This window comes from Ostrea edulis, chromosome 7 (assembly GCF_947568905.1).
Source record: "Ostrea edulis chromosome 7, xbOstEdul1.1, whole genome shotgun sequence".
Lineage (NCBI taxonomy): Eukaryota > Metazoa > Mollusca > Bivalvia > Ostreida > Ostreidae > Ostrea > Ostrea edulis.
This window is the reverse complement of record NC_079170.1, coordinates 87962121-87981098: the sequence shown is the minus strand read 5'-3', so window position 1 is coordinate 87981098 and position 18978 is coordinate 87962121. Positions and strand designations below refer to the sequence as shown.

Sequence of the window (18978 nt, the reverse complement as noted above, 5' to 3'; positions counted from 1 at the left end):
ATACTACAAATGCAGTGGTTTAAAAATCCCAGAATTTGGTGTGTTTTAGCCAGCATTACAAACAGCTATATTTCTTTCTCCTGTAGGAAATTCATGTATGGCATGTAAAGATTATGAATTGTGTTGGCATACAGTACATTATCGAATGTCAATTTCAAGAGTCTGTGTATAACATATACCCACACAGCATTGTACTGCCCACAATATTTGATTTACAATACAAATGTGAAGAGTTGTTTCCCTTGTTTCAGACATACCGAGGCAGCATGTTCCACTATACCGGGATGTTATTGGTTGGATCAGAGTCAGAAGTGTGCTGATGATGCACTACTACCAGAAAAGTTAGTCTGCGAAACATCAAGTCAGAAAAAGTTCAGGTTTCAAGTCCTTCAACACTAATTTTCGCAGGATGGCCACCAAGAATATCTTATATTTATTAGTGTTTCATTACAAAGCTCTTGGTTCACAGATTTCGCTCCACTTTTAAGGTGAACGAACATGCTAGTTCACAGTAAAGCATCCCTTTCTATTCTGAATTTTTTTTGTAAGACCACTAAATATCCATTTTTACTTACTGCATTACAGTAAAACACGCTTATAACAAATACGCCTCTTATAATGAATTCATGCTTATTGTGAATTGACATTTATTTGCGTATGAGAGGAACATAATATAACGAAAATGGTATTAGATATAACGAAGTTTGGTTATAATGAACTGTAGTTTGCTAGCCTTGGAGGTTTGCTATAACCGTGTTCTACTGTAATAGAAAATTCTACAACAAGTTTTTAACTTGCAGGAAACAGGTCACAGTAGTGTTCCCGTGCTCTAATTTTGATGAACTAATCTGTGATGAGAGAAACAGATCCCTGATGATGTTCAGAGATGAAGTAGATAAATTTGTACAGGGTTTACCCACAGGAGCCAGGGCCCATTCCTTTTCATATGGTGATGTACGTCCTATCAGTAGATTGATTTTATTTGTATGTACTTTTTTCCACATTTCTCGATGGTCTCGTGTAAGGCGAGGACTGTTTCCATCCGACTTTGAGAACAGTGCACGCTTCATTGAATATCAGGTGGTAGATGTCTGACCTCGGTTACCTATGGTGAAGAAATTTACATTTTTATGTACTCAAAAGTAAAAATATAAACAGACTTGCATTAACTAATAATGTTTCTGCAGTGAAGTTCAGTTATGAAATGTCTTTCTCAGTGAGCCCTACACTTTGTCGGTGTTTTTTGACCAACAAGGTTTGTAGGTCACTTCACTCAGGTTACCTATATATATTGCTAGTGGTCAGTGTCTGTTGTTATGCGTTTACAAGAGAACTACCTCTCTGGTTCTTTTCAAATTTGGCATGAAGTGTCTTTGAGACAAGGGGGACATAGATTGTTAACTACTGCACCCCTAGAGTCATAGGTGCAGGACAAAAACTACCAGAAATGGACCAATTTTCCACAACTGCACATCTGTAAGAAAAACTAAATGCATAGTCGTTTAGAGCAGAAAGGTGTCTACCTAAATTTTAAATTTCATGATCCCCAGGGTAGATGTTCTGGGTGGAGCCAAAACTTGGCATACAGTGTGGATGTGTAAAAATATGAAAATTAGTATAGATTCTGTAGCCTTTGGGGCTAGCGATACTTTGAACTAATGCTCAGGTGACTGATAAAGCCTTTGAGTCTCTTGTTTATGACTTGTATTTTAACATGACCCATCTGGATTTTTATGCCCCCCGAGATCGAAGATCGGGGAGTATATTGTTTTGTCCTGTCTGTCATTCTGTAATTCCGTCTGAAACTTTAACCTTGCTAATAACTTTTGAACAGTAAGTGATAGAGCTGTGATATTTCACATGAGTATTCCTTATGACAAGACCTTTCATTGGGTACCAACATTTTACCCTGTGACCTCCACCTTGGAGTTTGATCTACATTTTGAAAACTTTAACTTTGCTAATAAACTTTTGAACAATAAGAGCTAGAGCTTTGATATTTCATATGAGTATTCCTTGTGACAAGACCTTTCCGTTGGTACTAAACATTTTGACCTTGTCATTTGACCTACTTTTTAAAAAATTGACATTGGTCATAACTTCTAAATGGTAAATATTAGAGCTTTCATATTGCACATTAGCATTTCTTGTGACAAGATCTTTCTACTGGTACCAAGATATTTGTCCTTGTGACCTTGGCCATCTTCGGAATTGGCCATTATCGGGGGCATTTGTGTTTCACATACACATCTTGTTTTTTTTTTTTAGGATTTTAAGAACAGTTTCACGTTCCTAGTTCAGGGGACAGCAAGACGAGCTCCGTTGTCGGGAATTGTTGCCAACATTTCCAAGTGGATCAGTGCTGGACAGCTACAGCTGGTGGTCAACAACAGCCATGTTATTGGACAGGACGTTGAAGATTTCAACAGGTCAGAGGATCCAAGGACAATCTATTTCATCTTTGTTAAAAATTAACGCCTTGTTTGATTGAGTTGTCCCTTGCAGAGTTGTTGCATTTTGCCATTTAAACCCATTTGCCTCTTGTCTTTGTAATGTCTCGAGTACTGTTACCATGGAAACTTTACGTGATCAATATTAGATTTGGGGGTACATAACGCCCACCATGTCAGTCTTGTCTGTCCTTCAATCCCATTATTTTTTCTATAAGCCATACTTTTGTAACAGAGAGAAATTAGAAGTTCATGCATGGCAAAAAGTTGCTTATGGCCAGATGGAGAATCATGACCCAAACTTAAGATCATTTGGTTAAGTTGAAGGCTGTGGTTAAAAATAGGCTTCAAATTTTTGCAGGAGCATAACTTTTTAATGGAGAAACATAGTCTCTTACTTGGCAAAACTGTTGTTTTTATACACCTGTTGTAAATGTGCCATGTTAGGGTATAGTACAGTGTGTCTGTCCCTCCGTCTGTCAGATAAAATACAGTACTTAACAGGCCAGGTTCATCAAAGTTGGTACACATGTTCTCAATAATTAGAGCTATGTAAATAGCATACAGCACTAACTGTTCCTTGATAAAAAAAATCTGTGAGATAATTAAGAGTGTTATTCCTAAAAATAGATTAATCTTTCAGATTTATCTAAGTTGCTACACTGTTTACTGTCTTCCATAAGATAAGTAATTCTATTTCAATGTATCACATGATCACTGTTACTAGAAATAGAAAGACATGTTAAATCGTTTCAAAATGCTACTCTTTATTTATACTGTGAGACTTTGTATGAGTGAAGACTTCGTAGAGATATATAACTCTTTTACGGAGAGGACTTATATGGGCAGTGCCTGCTGTCCAATCCTATTATGATTTATAATAAGATACTGTTTAAATTAGATATATAACTCTTTGATGACTTGGCTTTTTAAGGTGTGACCAGTAGAGCTATGGTCTCCACAGAGATGGCTTGTTTAACTGTGATATGATGCTGTAGATTTCTTTCTATTTTCAGTGTGGAGATAGCTATGCTCTTCCCCCAAGTTGAATTTTCTGTGTTAGACCTCCAGCAGAGGAGGAAGCTGAAGGAGGGCTTGTTTCATCATCTGCGGAGCTACCTGTCGTTAGATTTCTCTGTTAACAACATTCATAATGTCTGGTTCGATCAGGTAATAAATCGATGGTTCATATAAAGAAATCGGAAAGGATATGTAAAATGATATTTTTGTAGAATGCATGTTATGCACTGTCAATATGTCCTTAAAGATTTTAGAATCGATTTATGGCATATATTGTGTGAAAATTGTTTTCATCAAAATTTGGTGGACACCATGCAATTTTAATCAAATTAATGGTGGGCACACATTAAATTTATTAAAAAATACGCTAGATTGTGTATTTGAAAAAAAATTGAGGTATAGACAAGTTTAGATTAGTTTGGCAGCATTGCCACTTCCTTAAATACAGTGAAACTTCTCCCAACCAGTCCTTCAGAAAACTGGTCCTCCCAAAATATCAGCTAATTTTTATACGCCCGTCGAAGACGGGACGTATTATGGTATGTCATCGTCCGTCTGTCTGTCCGTCCGTCTGTCTGTCTGTCCGTCTGTCTGTCCGGACCTTGTGGGCAGGATACAGACTGAACCATAAGCCCTAGGACTTTACAACTGGGTACATTTGATCACCATGATGAGAGGAAGATGCCTATTGTTTTTCAAGGTCAAAGGTCAAGGTCGTAGTATCACTTTTAAGGAAAACCTTGTGGGCAGGATACAAACCGAACCGTAAGCTCCAGGATATCATAACTTGGTATATTTGATCACCATGATGAGAGGAAGGTGCCTATTGTTTTTCAAGGTCAGAGGTCAAGGTCGTAGTATCACTTATTAGGAAAACCTTGTGGGCAGGATACAAACCGAACCATAAGCTCCAGGATATTATAACATGGTATATTTGATCACCATGATGAGTGGAAGATGCCTATTGTTTTTCAAGGTCGTAGTATCACTTATTAGGAAAACCTTGTGGGCAGGATACAAACCGAACCGTAAGCTCCAGGATATTTTAACTTGGTATATTTGATCATCATGATGAGAGGAAGGTGCCTATTGTTTTTCAAGGTCAAGGTCGTAGTATCACTTATTAGGAAAACCTTGTGGGCAGGATACAAACCGAACCGTAAGCTCCTGGATATTATAACTTGGTATATTTGATCACCATGATGGCAGGATACAAACCGAAGATGATTTGGCTTGGTTACTAATCTGGTATAGTAAGTTTATAGACTTGTGTTTTAAATATTGCATTTCAGTATACTGTACCTGTACTTATACTTTAGCACTAACTGTTTCAAGCAAAGGTGTGTGGTATATTAGCATATTTATGAAGTAGCGCATTCTAAGGCTATATCCCTCTTTATATCTTGATATCCATTTCTACAAGCATAATAATGAATTAGCTCACAGAGGACAGTGCTAACTTCACTAAAATATGAATCCCTGCGCACTAAAATATGTTTTCCTTGAGCAAAATCTACGGGCATATTATGCCACATTGGCGTTGCTCTTGTTTAAGTCCTAGCAGACCGTACGCATAAATTGTCACAAAAGCGGCCATCCCTGGAAACCGGACATTGGTCTAGCCCTTTTTAAAGAATATCAGGTTACAAGCTGTTTGTGTGTGTATATGACTAAAGAATTCAAATACATTTAAAAGGAGAAAATGAATTTCTGTACTTGTTTTTGTAGAAGTATGTCATTTTTAAAGTGGAAAGAAACAATTTGAACTCATCAGTAAGCAAAGAGATAGAGAAATGGAAACAGGTGCTTCAGCTGAAGGCTTTCTCTATGCAACTAGGACCAGAGAGACTGCAACCCGCAAAGATGGTTTACCAGGCAAGCCTAGTGGGATACTGTCCCATATCCTGCTTCAACAGGCAAGTGAATACAGGTTAAAAAGACAAGTGTCTACAGGTTAAACAGGTAAGTGTCTACAGGTCAAATAGGCAAGTGTCTACAGGTCAAATAGGTAAATGTCTACAGATTAAATAGGCAAGTGTCTACAGATTAAACAGGCAAGTGTCTACAGGTCAAACAGGCAAGAGTCTACAGGTCAAATAGGTAAGTGTCTACAGGTCAAACAGGCAAGTGTCTACAGGTTAAACAGGCAAGTGTCTACAGGTCAAACAGGCAAGTGTCTACAGGTCAAACAGGCAAGTGAATACAGGTCAAACAGGCAAGTGTCTACAGATTAAATGGGCAAATGTCTACAGGTCAAATAGGCAAGTGTCTACAGGTCAAACAGGCAAGTGTCTACAAGTTAAACAGGCAAGTGTCTACAGGTTAAACAGGCAAGTGTTAACAGTGATGAAAATGCTAAATCTCAACACGGTAGTGATTTAAATCTCTGTTGCATAAAAATACACATGTTTTGCACATCACTCGGACGCCATATATGTTGTTTTGGTCTATGTAAAATCTAAACCGAACCGAAATCCTGAATTTGTAATCGGTGCATCGAATCGAATCGAATGGTATGAATCGCGGTGCACCGAAATTTTCAGTGCAACGCACTGCCCAAACTGGGAGGTGGTACATTATAGCGTTTTTATTGTAATGAAACATCCATTGATCCCAGTGCACAAATGATTTAATATATGTGAATGTTCAACTAGTCAAAGTTGCAATTAAAATCCAACCTGAGTGCATCAATAAATTTATTAAATTTGATTACAGTCTTCCAAAGGCAGCATTAGATGTAACTTACAATAAGTTATGTCTCTATACAAAACAAATAAGCTATGTCTCTATACAAAACAAATAAGTCATGTCTCTATACAAAACAAATAAGCTATGTCTCTATACAAAACAAATAAGTTATGTCTCTATACAAAACAAATAAGCTATGTCTCTATACAAAACAAATAAGTCATGTCTCTATACAAAACAAATAAGCTATATCTCTATACAAAACAAATAAGCCATGTCTCTATACAAAACAAATAAGTTATGTCTTTATACAAAACAAATAAGTCATGTCTCTATACAAATCAAATAAGCTATGTCTCTATACAAAACAAATAAGTTATGTCTCTATACAAAACAAATTAGCTATATCTCTATACAAAACAAATAAGCTATGTCTCTATACAAAACAAATAAGTCATGTCACTATACAAAACAAGTCATCTGCTTTTGATTTCATCACACAAAATTGGACTCTGTTAATCAGCCATTGCTAAATAAATCTATGATTACCTAACTACTGAACCAGGATTTTAAACTGGAATCATGCTGTCATTTTTTCATTGGATTGTCCTATTCTTGCCCCTCCTGATTCATAATTGTCTTCAGATTAAAGGTTAACTTTGTAAAGCACTAGGACTTAGGGACAAAATCTTTCTATCTGAAACTAGTTTGTCATTGGTGTGAGATTAGAACTGATAAAATATTGTAAACATTAATTGATTTAACCGGTATAATTGTGATCTTACCATCTACCTGCAACACCACTTTCACCAGGATATGGAGGCTGTAGTAGTATTTGGTGACTGTGATTATAAATTGTGCTTTGTATATTTCATAGAAGGGAATGCTGCATTTTGTGGCACGTAGTTCAGCACCGGGCCACTGTGTAAGTGATTTGATTTTTGAATGTTTTATTTTTTGTTTTAGTTCTATCAACTCGCTGTGTAAAAGCACTCAAGGCTGTTTTTACAATGGAAAGTGGAATGTGGACCTTTGTCATGAAATGAAGCTGATTTCAAACAGGTACTTATAATCAGTTTATTGTATTGGTCTGTAAGTTTCAAACAATAAAACTATTCAAAATTCATGATGATTGTTAATTAATTATTGAGGGAATTACAATTGGGATAAATTGTGTTTTCTGTTGCAATGATGTCATTATATTTTCTGTACAAGAGCTAGGTTTTTCAAAACCAGACAACTTTTCCTAGAATTACTACATGTATGTTTCTGTAACTGCATCTTGGTTTAATGGGGACATTGTTCTGAGATAGCGTTAAAAACTACCATCATGTTATTGTAATTCACCCATAATGTGTAATGATGCGTTAAGTGAAACTATTCCGAAAACTCTAATTTGTTTGGTTTTAAATTAGAATTAAGATATTCAACAAATTAGAAGTTGGATCAATTAATTGTCACATTTGTTTTAAAATTAATCTGTGTAAGATGGCAGACATCACAACAGTATACAATTATTGACTGGGTTCGAGGACAACAGCTGTTTTGTTTGACCCGAGAATGGGTCTGTTGCCCGAAGCCGTAGGCTGGGGGAAACCGATTCGTTCAAGGGTCAAACAAAACAGCTGTTGTCCGAGGACTTGGTCAATAACTGTTTTTTTTATACACCTTCATTTTTTAGGTTGTTTTTACTAGGTGCACATGGTTTGTTAAACGGATTGACAGTGTGATTGCGTACATTTATCACCGATTCCACTAGTTTAAAGGGAAAGGCAACCCCAAAAAAATTTACATGATAAATGATATTAAGATTAATTATATGATAAAGATTTGTCATTATACAGTTATTGACTGGGTTCGAGGACAACAGCTGTTTTATTTGACCCTAGAACGGGTCTGTTACCCGAAGCCGTAGGCTGAGGGCAACATATCCGTTTGAGGGTCAAACAAAACAGGAACGGATCTGTTGCCCGAAGCCGTAGGCTGAGGGCAACATATCCGTTTGAGGGTCAAACAAAACAGCTGTTGTCCGAGGACACAGTCTATAACTGTTTTGTTATACACTTTCAATTTTTAGAATGTTTTACTAGATGCATATGCCATGTGACATGGTTTGTTGACTTTGAACTTTTAACATGCCAGGAATTGTATACATTTATCAACACTTCCACTAGTTTAAAAGAAAACCTACGTATTATTCTAATTAAAAATCAATAATTACATTTTTCGTGTTACTGTGCTGCGTTCCATCTACTAAATTCTGTATCTTTGTCGATCAAATCAGTTAACCTCGCCATAGCAGCAGACTGAGAACCACATGACTTACATAGCCAATAGAAATAAAGCAGACTATTGCCCACTGTTGACCGGTCAATAGACCACGAATGTGACAATTGGTTTAAAAGTAAAAATGTTACTTCTAATTCTTATTAGCTTTATATAAGAAATCTTTTAAGGTGTATAACAATAAAAACTGTTAATTAAATGATTCTGTTGAAATGAAAGGATTTTTATATGAGATAGTGCGATACATTGAAGTAGTTGTATCAGAATTATATTGTATATGCGGATCAATACAAACGAAACAGTTGTCCAAGCTCTATAACTTTAACCATAAAGACCCAACATTTTTCATAAGTGTATTAAGGCTTTACTGATTTTCCCAGCTTTGTGTACCCCGTGTTCGTAGCATGCAACATTACCCAGGGGTTGAGCGCTTCGGAGATAATCGAGACGGAACAGGACCTTCGCACTAAGCTGGAGACAATACTAGGGGAGGCGAAGGAGGTCCTGCAGGATGCGATCATTACACAGGTCTGCCAGGACAGTGAAAATAATTAAACAATAAAAGGCTTTCTTTGTTCTATTATCGGGTGGTGAATTGTTTTATCGGGTTAATTTTTTTTCTGCAATGATCGCTAGTACCTTCATCACCTGATAAGACAACAAAGAATGACATTTTATTGTTTATAAGATATATTCTAATGTAATTTTTTAAAATATGAACTAGATTTAAGTACTGAAATATCATATCGTTGACCATTTCGTTACTTTAAACGGAACAGTTAACGCATCCTTTGACCTTGACAATGCTCCATATGTGGTAATGATTACGCGGACAGGTGGTACAAAAACAGGATTGTACTTTAAGGTTTGCTACAAACATTGTGATGAAAGCAATGTCAATTTTAAAAGAAATATAAGAGAAAAGAAAAAGATTCAAGTAATGCAAGTATTTGTGAATGAACCAAGCTCATTGTTGTGATTGTAATATTTTCACATGACTATGACTGTTTAGGAAGGGGTAGATGTTACTCTGCATGCCACCAGTTTACATCCACATTTGGAGCTGTATGTGGACATGCTGGAGAAGGAAGCAGACTACACCAAGGGCTTCAGCTTTGGCCCTTTAGCAGACAGAAAAAAGTTTTCCCCTCGCAAGAAGGAAGATTCAACAAAGTAAGAACGGTTTAGAATGTGTGAAAAAAAGTCAGTTTAATTCTAAACATCATGCATGATCAAAGAGTGTAATTCTAAACCCAAAAGAGAAGTTTTCACCTAGAAAAAGAAATTCAGAAATCTTTAGACTACGAGAGAACAGTTTGGAGCTAGAGGTTGAAATGAAAGACTGTTATTCTTTTAAAGTCGGCAGTTCAAAACCCAGTAGTGCCACTTGTATTGTGTCTGAATTAGCTCAGCCCAGGGGACATAATCTGCAATGGGGACAAATGTGTTTTGTCTGAATTTTATCTACCTAATAATGACAGAAGATTCCTCCTTATCCCTAAACAACAGAGTTGCTGGGAATATGGGAAGTTTTTTTTTTGTTTTGTTTTTTTTTTAAAAATTAGCGAAGTTTATTCATACTTCAAAGTGCCCTTACAATGTTCAAGACATTCGGGCACATGCCTTGATAACAAGAAAACATTGATATACATTGTACATATAATTGCATCACAATATATTACAAATTTTTTCAAACATATCATTGAAATCTATATGTAGCTTTTTGTATACATGAGAGTACATCTTTAAAGAAGCTTTAACATGCATGTATATATTTTCGGTACTTTCTTCAATTTCTTTGATTCTACAGTACATCTTGTATTTGTAAATAACAGTTGCTATAGTAGAAATTACGTTATTCAAAATGACAATTCTGTGGTTGTTTTCAAGATAAAATCCAATAAGAATGTGTTTCCATTTGATGTCAAATTTGACAACCTTTGACGTTATTTCCCATATATGGGAATATGGGAAGTTGCTGCCCTGGGTATGTGCACATCGTATATCGGGTAAATTTGGCATCGGGAATATTCAGCAGATTTTTCAAAAAAATATAGTTTGAAATCTTAGTGCTCCATTTTTTGGCGTATTTTCAATTAACGAGTGAATCATTTATGTATAAGGATAGAAATTTTGGCATTTTAATTTTTGACAAATTTTTCTCATTTGCCAAAAACCAACTTTCCAGCGCATTAGAATTACCCAATATAGGGCGCCTGCAGTTTCAATTTTTTTTTTCATTCTTGTAATGAAGATGAAAGGTGTGGTCAAGAGGATGCCAGTGGAAGAAATGTTCATTAAAAAATTGTCTGTGACGGTTGTAATTGCTGTAAGGTGGTGCATTACTCTGATTGGTCCCTGTAGTTTCCTTGTTCATACTGTCCATCAGACTGGAAGAAATGTTCATTGTCCTTGACGGTTGTAATTGCTGTAAGGTGGTGCATTACTCTGATTGGCCCCTGTAGTTTCCTTGTTCATACTGTCCATCAGACTGGAATCGGCTTAAACTGCATGTGTATGTAAAAAGTAGTTGAGAGAGGTTTTTATAACTGTTTTTGCAGTGTAGAGGTGGTGCTGAAGTTCAGAAGCATTGATTTGGAGGCTTTACAGAACCTTCATCTGACTACCAGACAGGAGATCACAGAGGATCTACAGCGACAGCTGGACGGGCTGCTGGTGGGGGAGGTGGCTCGGTCGTTTAATCTCACCTGGATACATCAGGTAACTCTATTCATTATGGTTTTATTAAACACCAATTTCTGTTGTTTGTGCAGTTCTAGCTGAACATAAAGTCAGGTGATCAACAAAGTACATTTTTTCACAAAGCAAAGTTTAGAGTATTTTTCCATGAATTATGTATCAATAAATCTGTGTTTTCCCAAATTCATGTTTGATGTCCATAGAAAATGACGAAACTACATAACAAAATGGATTCCATTTTCAAAATTACTCCCTGAAATCCTGAATTTGAAGCATGCCTCACAACGTAACTTATAGTTAACAATTAACTCAGCTATTGCCAGTATCTATTTGATCATGTATAACTTTTTACAAATTCTAAGATTCTGTGTTAAATGTACAAGATATTGCACTTTCTTTTGAGGTGTATATTGCATTTTTGTCTGTTTCGTGAAATTCTTAAATTCTTGCATTGTTATTTTCTAGGATAGACTGTCATTTGAGTTAAAAAAGTCGGCAACAAGTACAGTTAATATGGCCAAAGAGATGGACAAAATATTGAACGCTGTTAAAAACAGTCAGATCACACTCCATATTCACTACATCAGACCCATAGTGGCCACAGAGTTGTACACTGTCAGGACGTTTAAGGAGTAAGTTTGTCTCGGATTGAAATCAACTGTTGTGATATTGATTGTATATCTAACATGACTCTTGTCCACTCAGGAAATGGTGAAGTTTATCAGTAGAGTGTGTTTTTATTTGAGGATTTCAATGTCTGCCTTTCAAAAAGAACAGTTACTTATTAATCATTATGGCTCACAAATTGAAATATACAAGTATGCTGTTTAATTGTTTTTTATACCCCCCGCGAACGAAGTTCAGGGGAGTATATAGGAATTAGCTGCAATAATGTAGCCCTCTCTGATTTTTTTTTTGTTTGTTTTTTTTTAGGGAGAGGGCTACAACTCCCTAGGATCTCCGTAATGGTGCAAATGCGGGAGTGATTCACTCCCGCAACATTTGCGCTCATTCTAAACATTTCCTGACTTTCTTTACGTAAATAAAATGATATTCTATGTTTCTTAGTCAATATATAAATTTACAACCTGCAACTTAAGATTTGTGAGGCTCTATTCTACCGTTTTCAACAATTTCGATAAATTCCAAATTCTCGATTCATATTTGTGCGCCATGTTTGATGTACTGAAGTTTCAACTTCCGATTGTCAAGTCATTTGCATATGCCATATAAGGTAGTATTTACATCAATGGAGAAGTATGGAGGCGAAAGCTCTTTCGTCGGTATTGAAAAGGTTTCAATTTAATATCAAGTTAAAAACCGAACAGCAGAGTGTAAATTCTTTCTGCAACAATATGATTTTCCTTTCTTTGTCGAAGTGGCTCGAGTAACTACATTTTCGCACTGATTGTCAATGTTTAGGTTTTTCATTAGATCCACCTACGAGATCTCGCGATAACAAACATGGCGGAGCAGACGAAGAATTTTGCATGCTGTACATTGTATTTAATGAAAAACACCTTTATTAGACATGCCCGAGCACAAAGTTGGTACTCCTTTTGGTGTAAACAACATTTGGGACTAATACACAGAGTTTATTATCGGTTATTCATAAAATTATTTTGCACCATTACGGAGATCCTATGGAATTGTAGCCCTATCCCGAAAACGTCAGAATTAAAAAAAAATTGGATAGGGCTACATTATTGCAGCTTTATAGGCCTTTCCAAAAACGTGAGTTATCTCTCTTTGTATTCTTACATTTAGTGTGAATATGACAACTTCCGGGTAGTAACACACTCAGACTGCGCATATATTATAAGAGTTATATTAGAGATTTTGAGCAATAAGATCCACAGAGGATAGAGTAATGTTACTACAACATCATTGGAGATAGGAGAATATTCCTCTATCAGAGATTTTGAGCAATAAGATCCATAGAAGATACAGTAATGTTACTCCCTCAGCATTTGCGATAGGAGAATATTCCTCTATCAGAGATTTTGAGCAATAAGATCATTGAAGATAGAGTAATGTTACTACATCATCATTGGAGATAGGAGAACATTCCTCTATCAGAGATTTTGAGCAATAAGATCCATAGAAGATAGAGTAATGTTACTCCATCAGCATTTGAGATAGGAGAATATTCCTCTATCATAGGATCATTGAAGATAGAGTAATGTTACTACATCATCATTGGAGATAGGAGAACATTCCTCTATTAGAGATTTTGAGCAATAAGATCCACAGAGGATAGAGTAATGTTACTACATCAACATTTGAGATAGGAGAACATTCCTCTATCTTAATTCGTTTACCCTATGACAGATTTGCTCTAAAACCCAGAAAAAGTACTCCTGGAATTTCCTTTTTTATTCTGGAATGCATTATATTAGTATGGGTGCTGCTTAAAATCGAAAACAGTTGAAATCATTTGTACGAGAGTAAGAAAATGTTAATGGAAACAAAAACGAATTTCTTGATCGAGTCGGGTGTGATTTTTCGAGTTGGGGGGGGGGGGGGTGTGTGTGTTAAAAATTAAATTGGAAATCACGCAGACATTCATTTGTTTACATATGTCTCCAATAACGACTGACATAATTATTTTGTATGAAATCAGAACAGAACTTCTGATTCTCAAGAAATGATGACAACTCATCAACTCAAAGCTCGGGTTTTTACAAGGATCGACACGTGCAAAGATCTTGCATAGCATGCCCCCCCCCCCCCTTTCCAAAAAAAAATATCAATAAGGAAATCAACGTTCTCATTGTTTTATCAGGGCTAAAATTATTCCACCACTACCAATCGACTCTTTCAAAAATAAACCTGTATTAAAACACGGACTAAAGATCCTGAGGAAATGTATGCAATATATGATATATGCTAATTTCAGTCATAAAACGCGTGAAATCCTGGAAAATGGGGGGGGGGGGGTAGTTACTGTAAATATCAAAATGTATTTATAACCGATGAGCTGTATAGCTTAAGGAAATAAAAAAAATCTGAATCTGAATAATCTAACTGCGTCTCGGGACAGCCCCGCCGTAGGAAATTACATCACTTTAATGATAGAACATTCTATCCGGGAGGGGGGTGTCATCCTCTACTTACAACATTAATTTTCTATTATTTTTACATGCAAAGTTGGTTATTTTCACGTGTATGAAGTAAACTTATACATTGGGATTTTTTATTAACGTTAACATATTTGTTGGCGTGATTGCTGTAAAATTATACAGCAATATCTTTGCGGCCTTCTGCACTGTTGATAATGACGCTTCTCGAATATACTACCCGGAAGTCTTAAACTACTGTTAAGCAAGCGCACTACGTTCCGGATCAAGGAAAGATAACTCATGTTTTCGGATTGGCCTATAGGAATCACTCTGTTTGTCTGTCTGTCCGTCTGTCTGTGCAGATTCATGTCCAGGCTATAACTTCTTTGTTCTTTGACATAGGCATACCATATTTGGCACACAGGTGGATCACCATGAGACGATGTGTCGAGTACTTTCATGACCTCTATATGACCTTGACCCTTGACCTCAAGGTCAAAATTGAAGGTTTTTTACAATGGATTTATGTCCAGGCCATAACTTCTTTGTTCTTTGACATAGGCATACCATATTTGACACATGAGTGTATCACCATGAAACGATGTGTCGGGTACCTTCATGACCTCCATATGACCTTGACCTCAAGGTCAAAATTAAAGGTTTTTACAACGGATTACTGTCAGGGACATGACTTCTTTGTTCTTTGACATAGGCATATCATATTTGACACATGAGTGTATCACCATGAGACGATGTGTCGGGTACCTTCATGACCTCTATATGACCTTGAACTTTGACCTCAAGGTCAAAATTGATTATAGGGTTTTGACATAGTCATACTATAAGACATGGGTGTATCACCATGAGATTATGTGTCATGTACTTTCATGACCTCTTTATGACCTTGACCTTTGATCTCAAGGTCAAAATTATAGGTTTATACCATGGATTTGTGTTCAGACTATATCTTCCATTTTCTTCTACAAAGGCATACCATATTTTTACACTCAGGAAAGAGGTAATTTATACCTATTAACAACACCCTTTGGGAGATTGGGGTAAGCGGGGGGTATTCTTAGTGAGCATTGCTCACAGTTCAACTAGGTGTATGTAATTAAGCATATCTGAACGAATTTACGTTATTTATGTAATCATATGTTTTAGACTCTGCCACGAGAAATATCGGGACTTTTCCTCCGTCCCACCGGTGATGACAACTGTAGACAGTCTCAATATCTCATTTGTACGTATTAGTATTAGTGAATGAATTATATCGGAAAAACAAAGCTTAATTAAGACGAGAAATGACCAGATGAAGGAATTAAAAGATTTCCTAAAGAACTTTAATTCTGTACACTTTTCTGTTGATGATGTTGACTATAGGTTGAATCTGTTTCCGGTCTACTATCTAATTAAAATTAGATCATGTAATCCATTCCCATTCACTGATTTAGCATTTTCAGCTTTTTATGCCTGTCATGAAATGGCCGGGGCATATAATATAATGTTTCCCTTCTCCGTCTGTCCTCCATTCCATCATTAATCAGTTTCTGTTCTTTATCTCTACTACTGATGTGCTTCAACTGAAATTTTGTATATAGATACATCATGAAAATATCCAGGTCAAGATTATTATTTGGTTCTGGTTGAATGATTTTTGACAAAGTTATGCCCTTTGGACATGAGAATATACAGGTTAAATTATATGGTTCTGGTCAGATAACTTTTATCATCACTTCACACAACAATATAAAGTCCTAGATTTTTACCTTGTTGCCAGCCGGGGGTGGGGGAGCTGATTTTTAGTCTTCTTTATGGTTTTCTGATCAGACCACTTAGTCCCTTGCTTCTCAACTTTACTGCAAAGGATCAACTGTGGGAGAGGGCATAAGAAGTGAAGTTTCAAGGAAGAGGAAAAGCTCAATATTCTGATTTCATCAGAATGGTCTATTTTAATGAGTAGAGATTTTCACCTCTTACAGTGTACATCACTGACTGTGCTATATCCATTGTGTGATAGACTAATCCATTATAACTCGAGTTGATATGGTTTCAGACTTCAGTACCTACCAACAAGCCTGAACTGATTGTGATCTACAATGCTTCAGAAATCTCCTACACTGAGGCTCAAGCCATCGTCATAGATACAGTGAACACCTGCTTAGTAGAGATCCACTCCTGTGAATACTGCAGCAGTCATTTCTCCCGAGATTCCTGTTCTTTTGATGCACAAACTACTGCCAGCCCTGAATCTACGACTTACAAGGTAAATAACTAAACCAGCCCTGAATTAACTACTCACGAGGTCAAAACTACTCCAGCCCTGAATTAACTACTCACAAGGTCAAAAGTACCCCAGCCCTGAATTAACTACTTACAAGGTCAGCACAACCCTAGCCCTGAATCAACTACTCACAAGGTCAGCACAACCCTAGCGCTGAATCAACTACTCACAAGGTCGGCACAACTCTAGCCCTGAATCAACTACTCACAAGGTCAGCACAACCCTAGCGCTGAATCAACTACTCAAAAGGTCAGCACAAACCTAGCCCTGAATCAACTACTCACAAGGTCAGCACAACCCTAGCCCGGAATTAACTATGTACAAGGTTATTTGTAGGTCTTGTCACTACTCCAGCCCTAAATCACTTGGAAGGTAAAAATTAAATTGAGTTAGTCTCTACCCTGATATGTACTCTTGAGGTATAAATTATATCAGGGTAATAAATCAGCCCTGAACGAACTATCCACAAACAACATCGTCAATATCCACATGACAACAGAACAACTGGCTACTATCCCAATCATTAGTGAATAGTCACAAGGTATACACAATGGGTATTCATTATCCGTGTCCTACATCAGCCCTCTACAGGGTAATTAAGTTAAAGATTATCTGTGTCCTACATCAGCTGTCTACAGGGTAATTAAGTTAAAGATTATCTGTGCCCTACATCAGCTGTCTACAGGGTAAATTAGAGATTGTCAAACCCTAAAAACCAACCAACTTCAGAGTTTTACAGTATCAGCAAAAATAAAACTGTAAACAGCACCAAACAACAGTTGGATGTAAAGCGGACAGTCACTACATCAGTCTTATGTCAATTATCCCAGCCCTTTACAGAAAGAACTGTGAATGTGGCTTCAACTTACCCTTGGTTGTAACAGATTAACTACCTTCCACCATTAACTTTGGCTGTATCAGATTAACTGCATTTCATCACTTCAGGCTGATGTCACAACAACTGCACTCAATCCGGATGACCAGATCAACTTTGGAGCGGTCACTATTACCATAATGGTGACGTCTGGGTGTTTTCTATGGGCACTGGCACTATGGGCAGCAGATTACGGTGAGTGGTCAACTGTCATTAGTCAAGACTTGCGAGTTTTAATTGTCACTAAATTGTGCTGCTGTTCCTTTATCAGAGTAAAGTTGTGGGTGTCTGGCATGCTACCCCTTCAAAGACTAATTGTCAGTCCTTGAAATCGTTTTGTGGAAAAAGGTTCAATAATGTTTTGCTCACCTAAGTTGAAAGTTCGAGTGAGCTTTTCTTATCAACTTTTATCATTTGTTTGTTGGTCCATCTCTCTGTAAACTAACTCATGTTTGTACAAATAGTGGCCACCGGGGGTAGGGTGGGGCCACAATAGGGGATCTTTAAAAATTTCCTTCTCAAGAACTACATCCCGTGGGGATCTAAGTTAGAATTGGTCCTTGGTACCCCTTGCTTGTCGTAAGAGGCGACTAAATGGGGTGGTCCTTTGAATGAGACTACAAAAACCGAGGCTCCGTGTCACAGCAGGTGTGGCACGATAAAGATCCCCTCCCTACCTAATGGCCTTAAGGGCTTTTTGCAGCCCTTCACTGGCAATGGTGACATCTCCATATAAGTGAAAAATTCTTGAGTGGGAGTTAAACAATAATTTTATTATTATTGAAGCATCCCTACATCATGTGAATTAAAGTCTGATTAATTCATAACCCCAGGAGGCATAATAGGGTCATAATATGTGGTAAAAACAAAGAGGGTACAAAATCATTTTACGATATTCCAAAGAACAGGGTGGACAAGGTGACTCAGGTGAACGTTGCGGCCCATGAGCCTCTTGTTTTTAAACTGATGTCTCCTGATACAGATTTGGATTATGGGATTGATTGTAAAAGAATTGTCAAAATGATCTACAAACATCCTTATTTGACATAAATTTCAAGTATTAGAAGTGTAAATCACGGGTCTTTTGGATACGACTTTAAAAACGGAGGTCGCACGACGCGGTAGGAGTTGGGGGTTCCCCACTGCTACATCATGTACACCATGAGTCCCAGGCATTGATCAGAAATGTATGATACTTCATCTAGAGCTGATGATGTCTGTACAAGAGTAAAAAAAAAATTAATAGGAGGTAAAACAACAAAGAACCGAAATTTCCAAGTATGACGAGGATCAGATTTACCCACAATGTTAAAAGATATAAGTATGACGAGGGTCAAATTTACCCACAGTGTTGAAAGATATAAGTATGACGAGGGTCAGATTTTACCCACAGTGTTGAAAGAAATCAAGATTTACGCTTGGGTTTTCAAAAAACATGTCCATATTTTCGTACATTTCAGTGAGAAAGGCAACCACAAAGAAATCAAAATTCAAACGGAAAGCGAGAAGAACGGAGATTGAGGAGACGCAGCAGTGATTGTACGATTGAATATCTGTACAAATAAAATACGTCAAATTTGTGAGAGTGTTGGTTTTGTCTATATTGTATACAAC

At 36.9% G+C, this 18978-nt stretch overlaps 1 protein-coding gene across 1 annotated transcript in view; it reads left to right on the top strand.

The window, feature by feature from the left end:
* Window positions 1–18944, top strand: part of LOC125654160 (uncharacterized) — a 95713-nt gene extending 76769 nt beyond the window's left edge. Inside the window, exons 30-43 of the mRNA XM_056145909.1 lie at window positions 252–341; window positions 801–954; window positions 2269–2429; window positions 3467–3620; window positions 5199–5386; window positions 7125–7220; window positions 8825–8972; window positions 9457–9617; window positions 11006–11165; window positions 11610–11776; window positions 15371–15449; window positions 16263–16472; window positions 17436–17559; window positions 18825–18944. Of these exons, the coding sequence (XP_056001884.1) occupies window positions 252–341; window positions 801–954; window positions 2269–2429; window positions 3467–3620; window positions 5199–5386; window positions 7125–7220; window positions 8825–8972; window positions 9457–9617; window positions 11006–11165; window positions 11610–11776; window positions 15371–15449; window positions 16263–16472; window positions 17436–17559; window positions 18825–18901 (1969 nt within the window). The 3' untranslated portion in view covers window positions 18902–18944. The remainder of the gene's footprint in view (window positions 1–251; window positions 342–800; window positions 955–2268; window positions 2430–3466; window positions 3621–5198; window positions 5387–7124; window positions 7221–8824; window positions 8973–9456; window positions 9618–11005; window positions 11166–11609; window positions 11777–15370; window positions 15450–16262; window positions 16473–17435; window positions 17560–18824) is intronic.
* The last annotated feature ends 34 nt before the right edge of the window (window positions 18945–18978 follow it).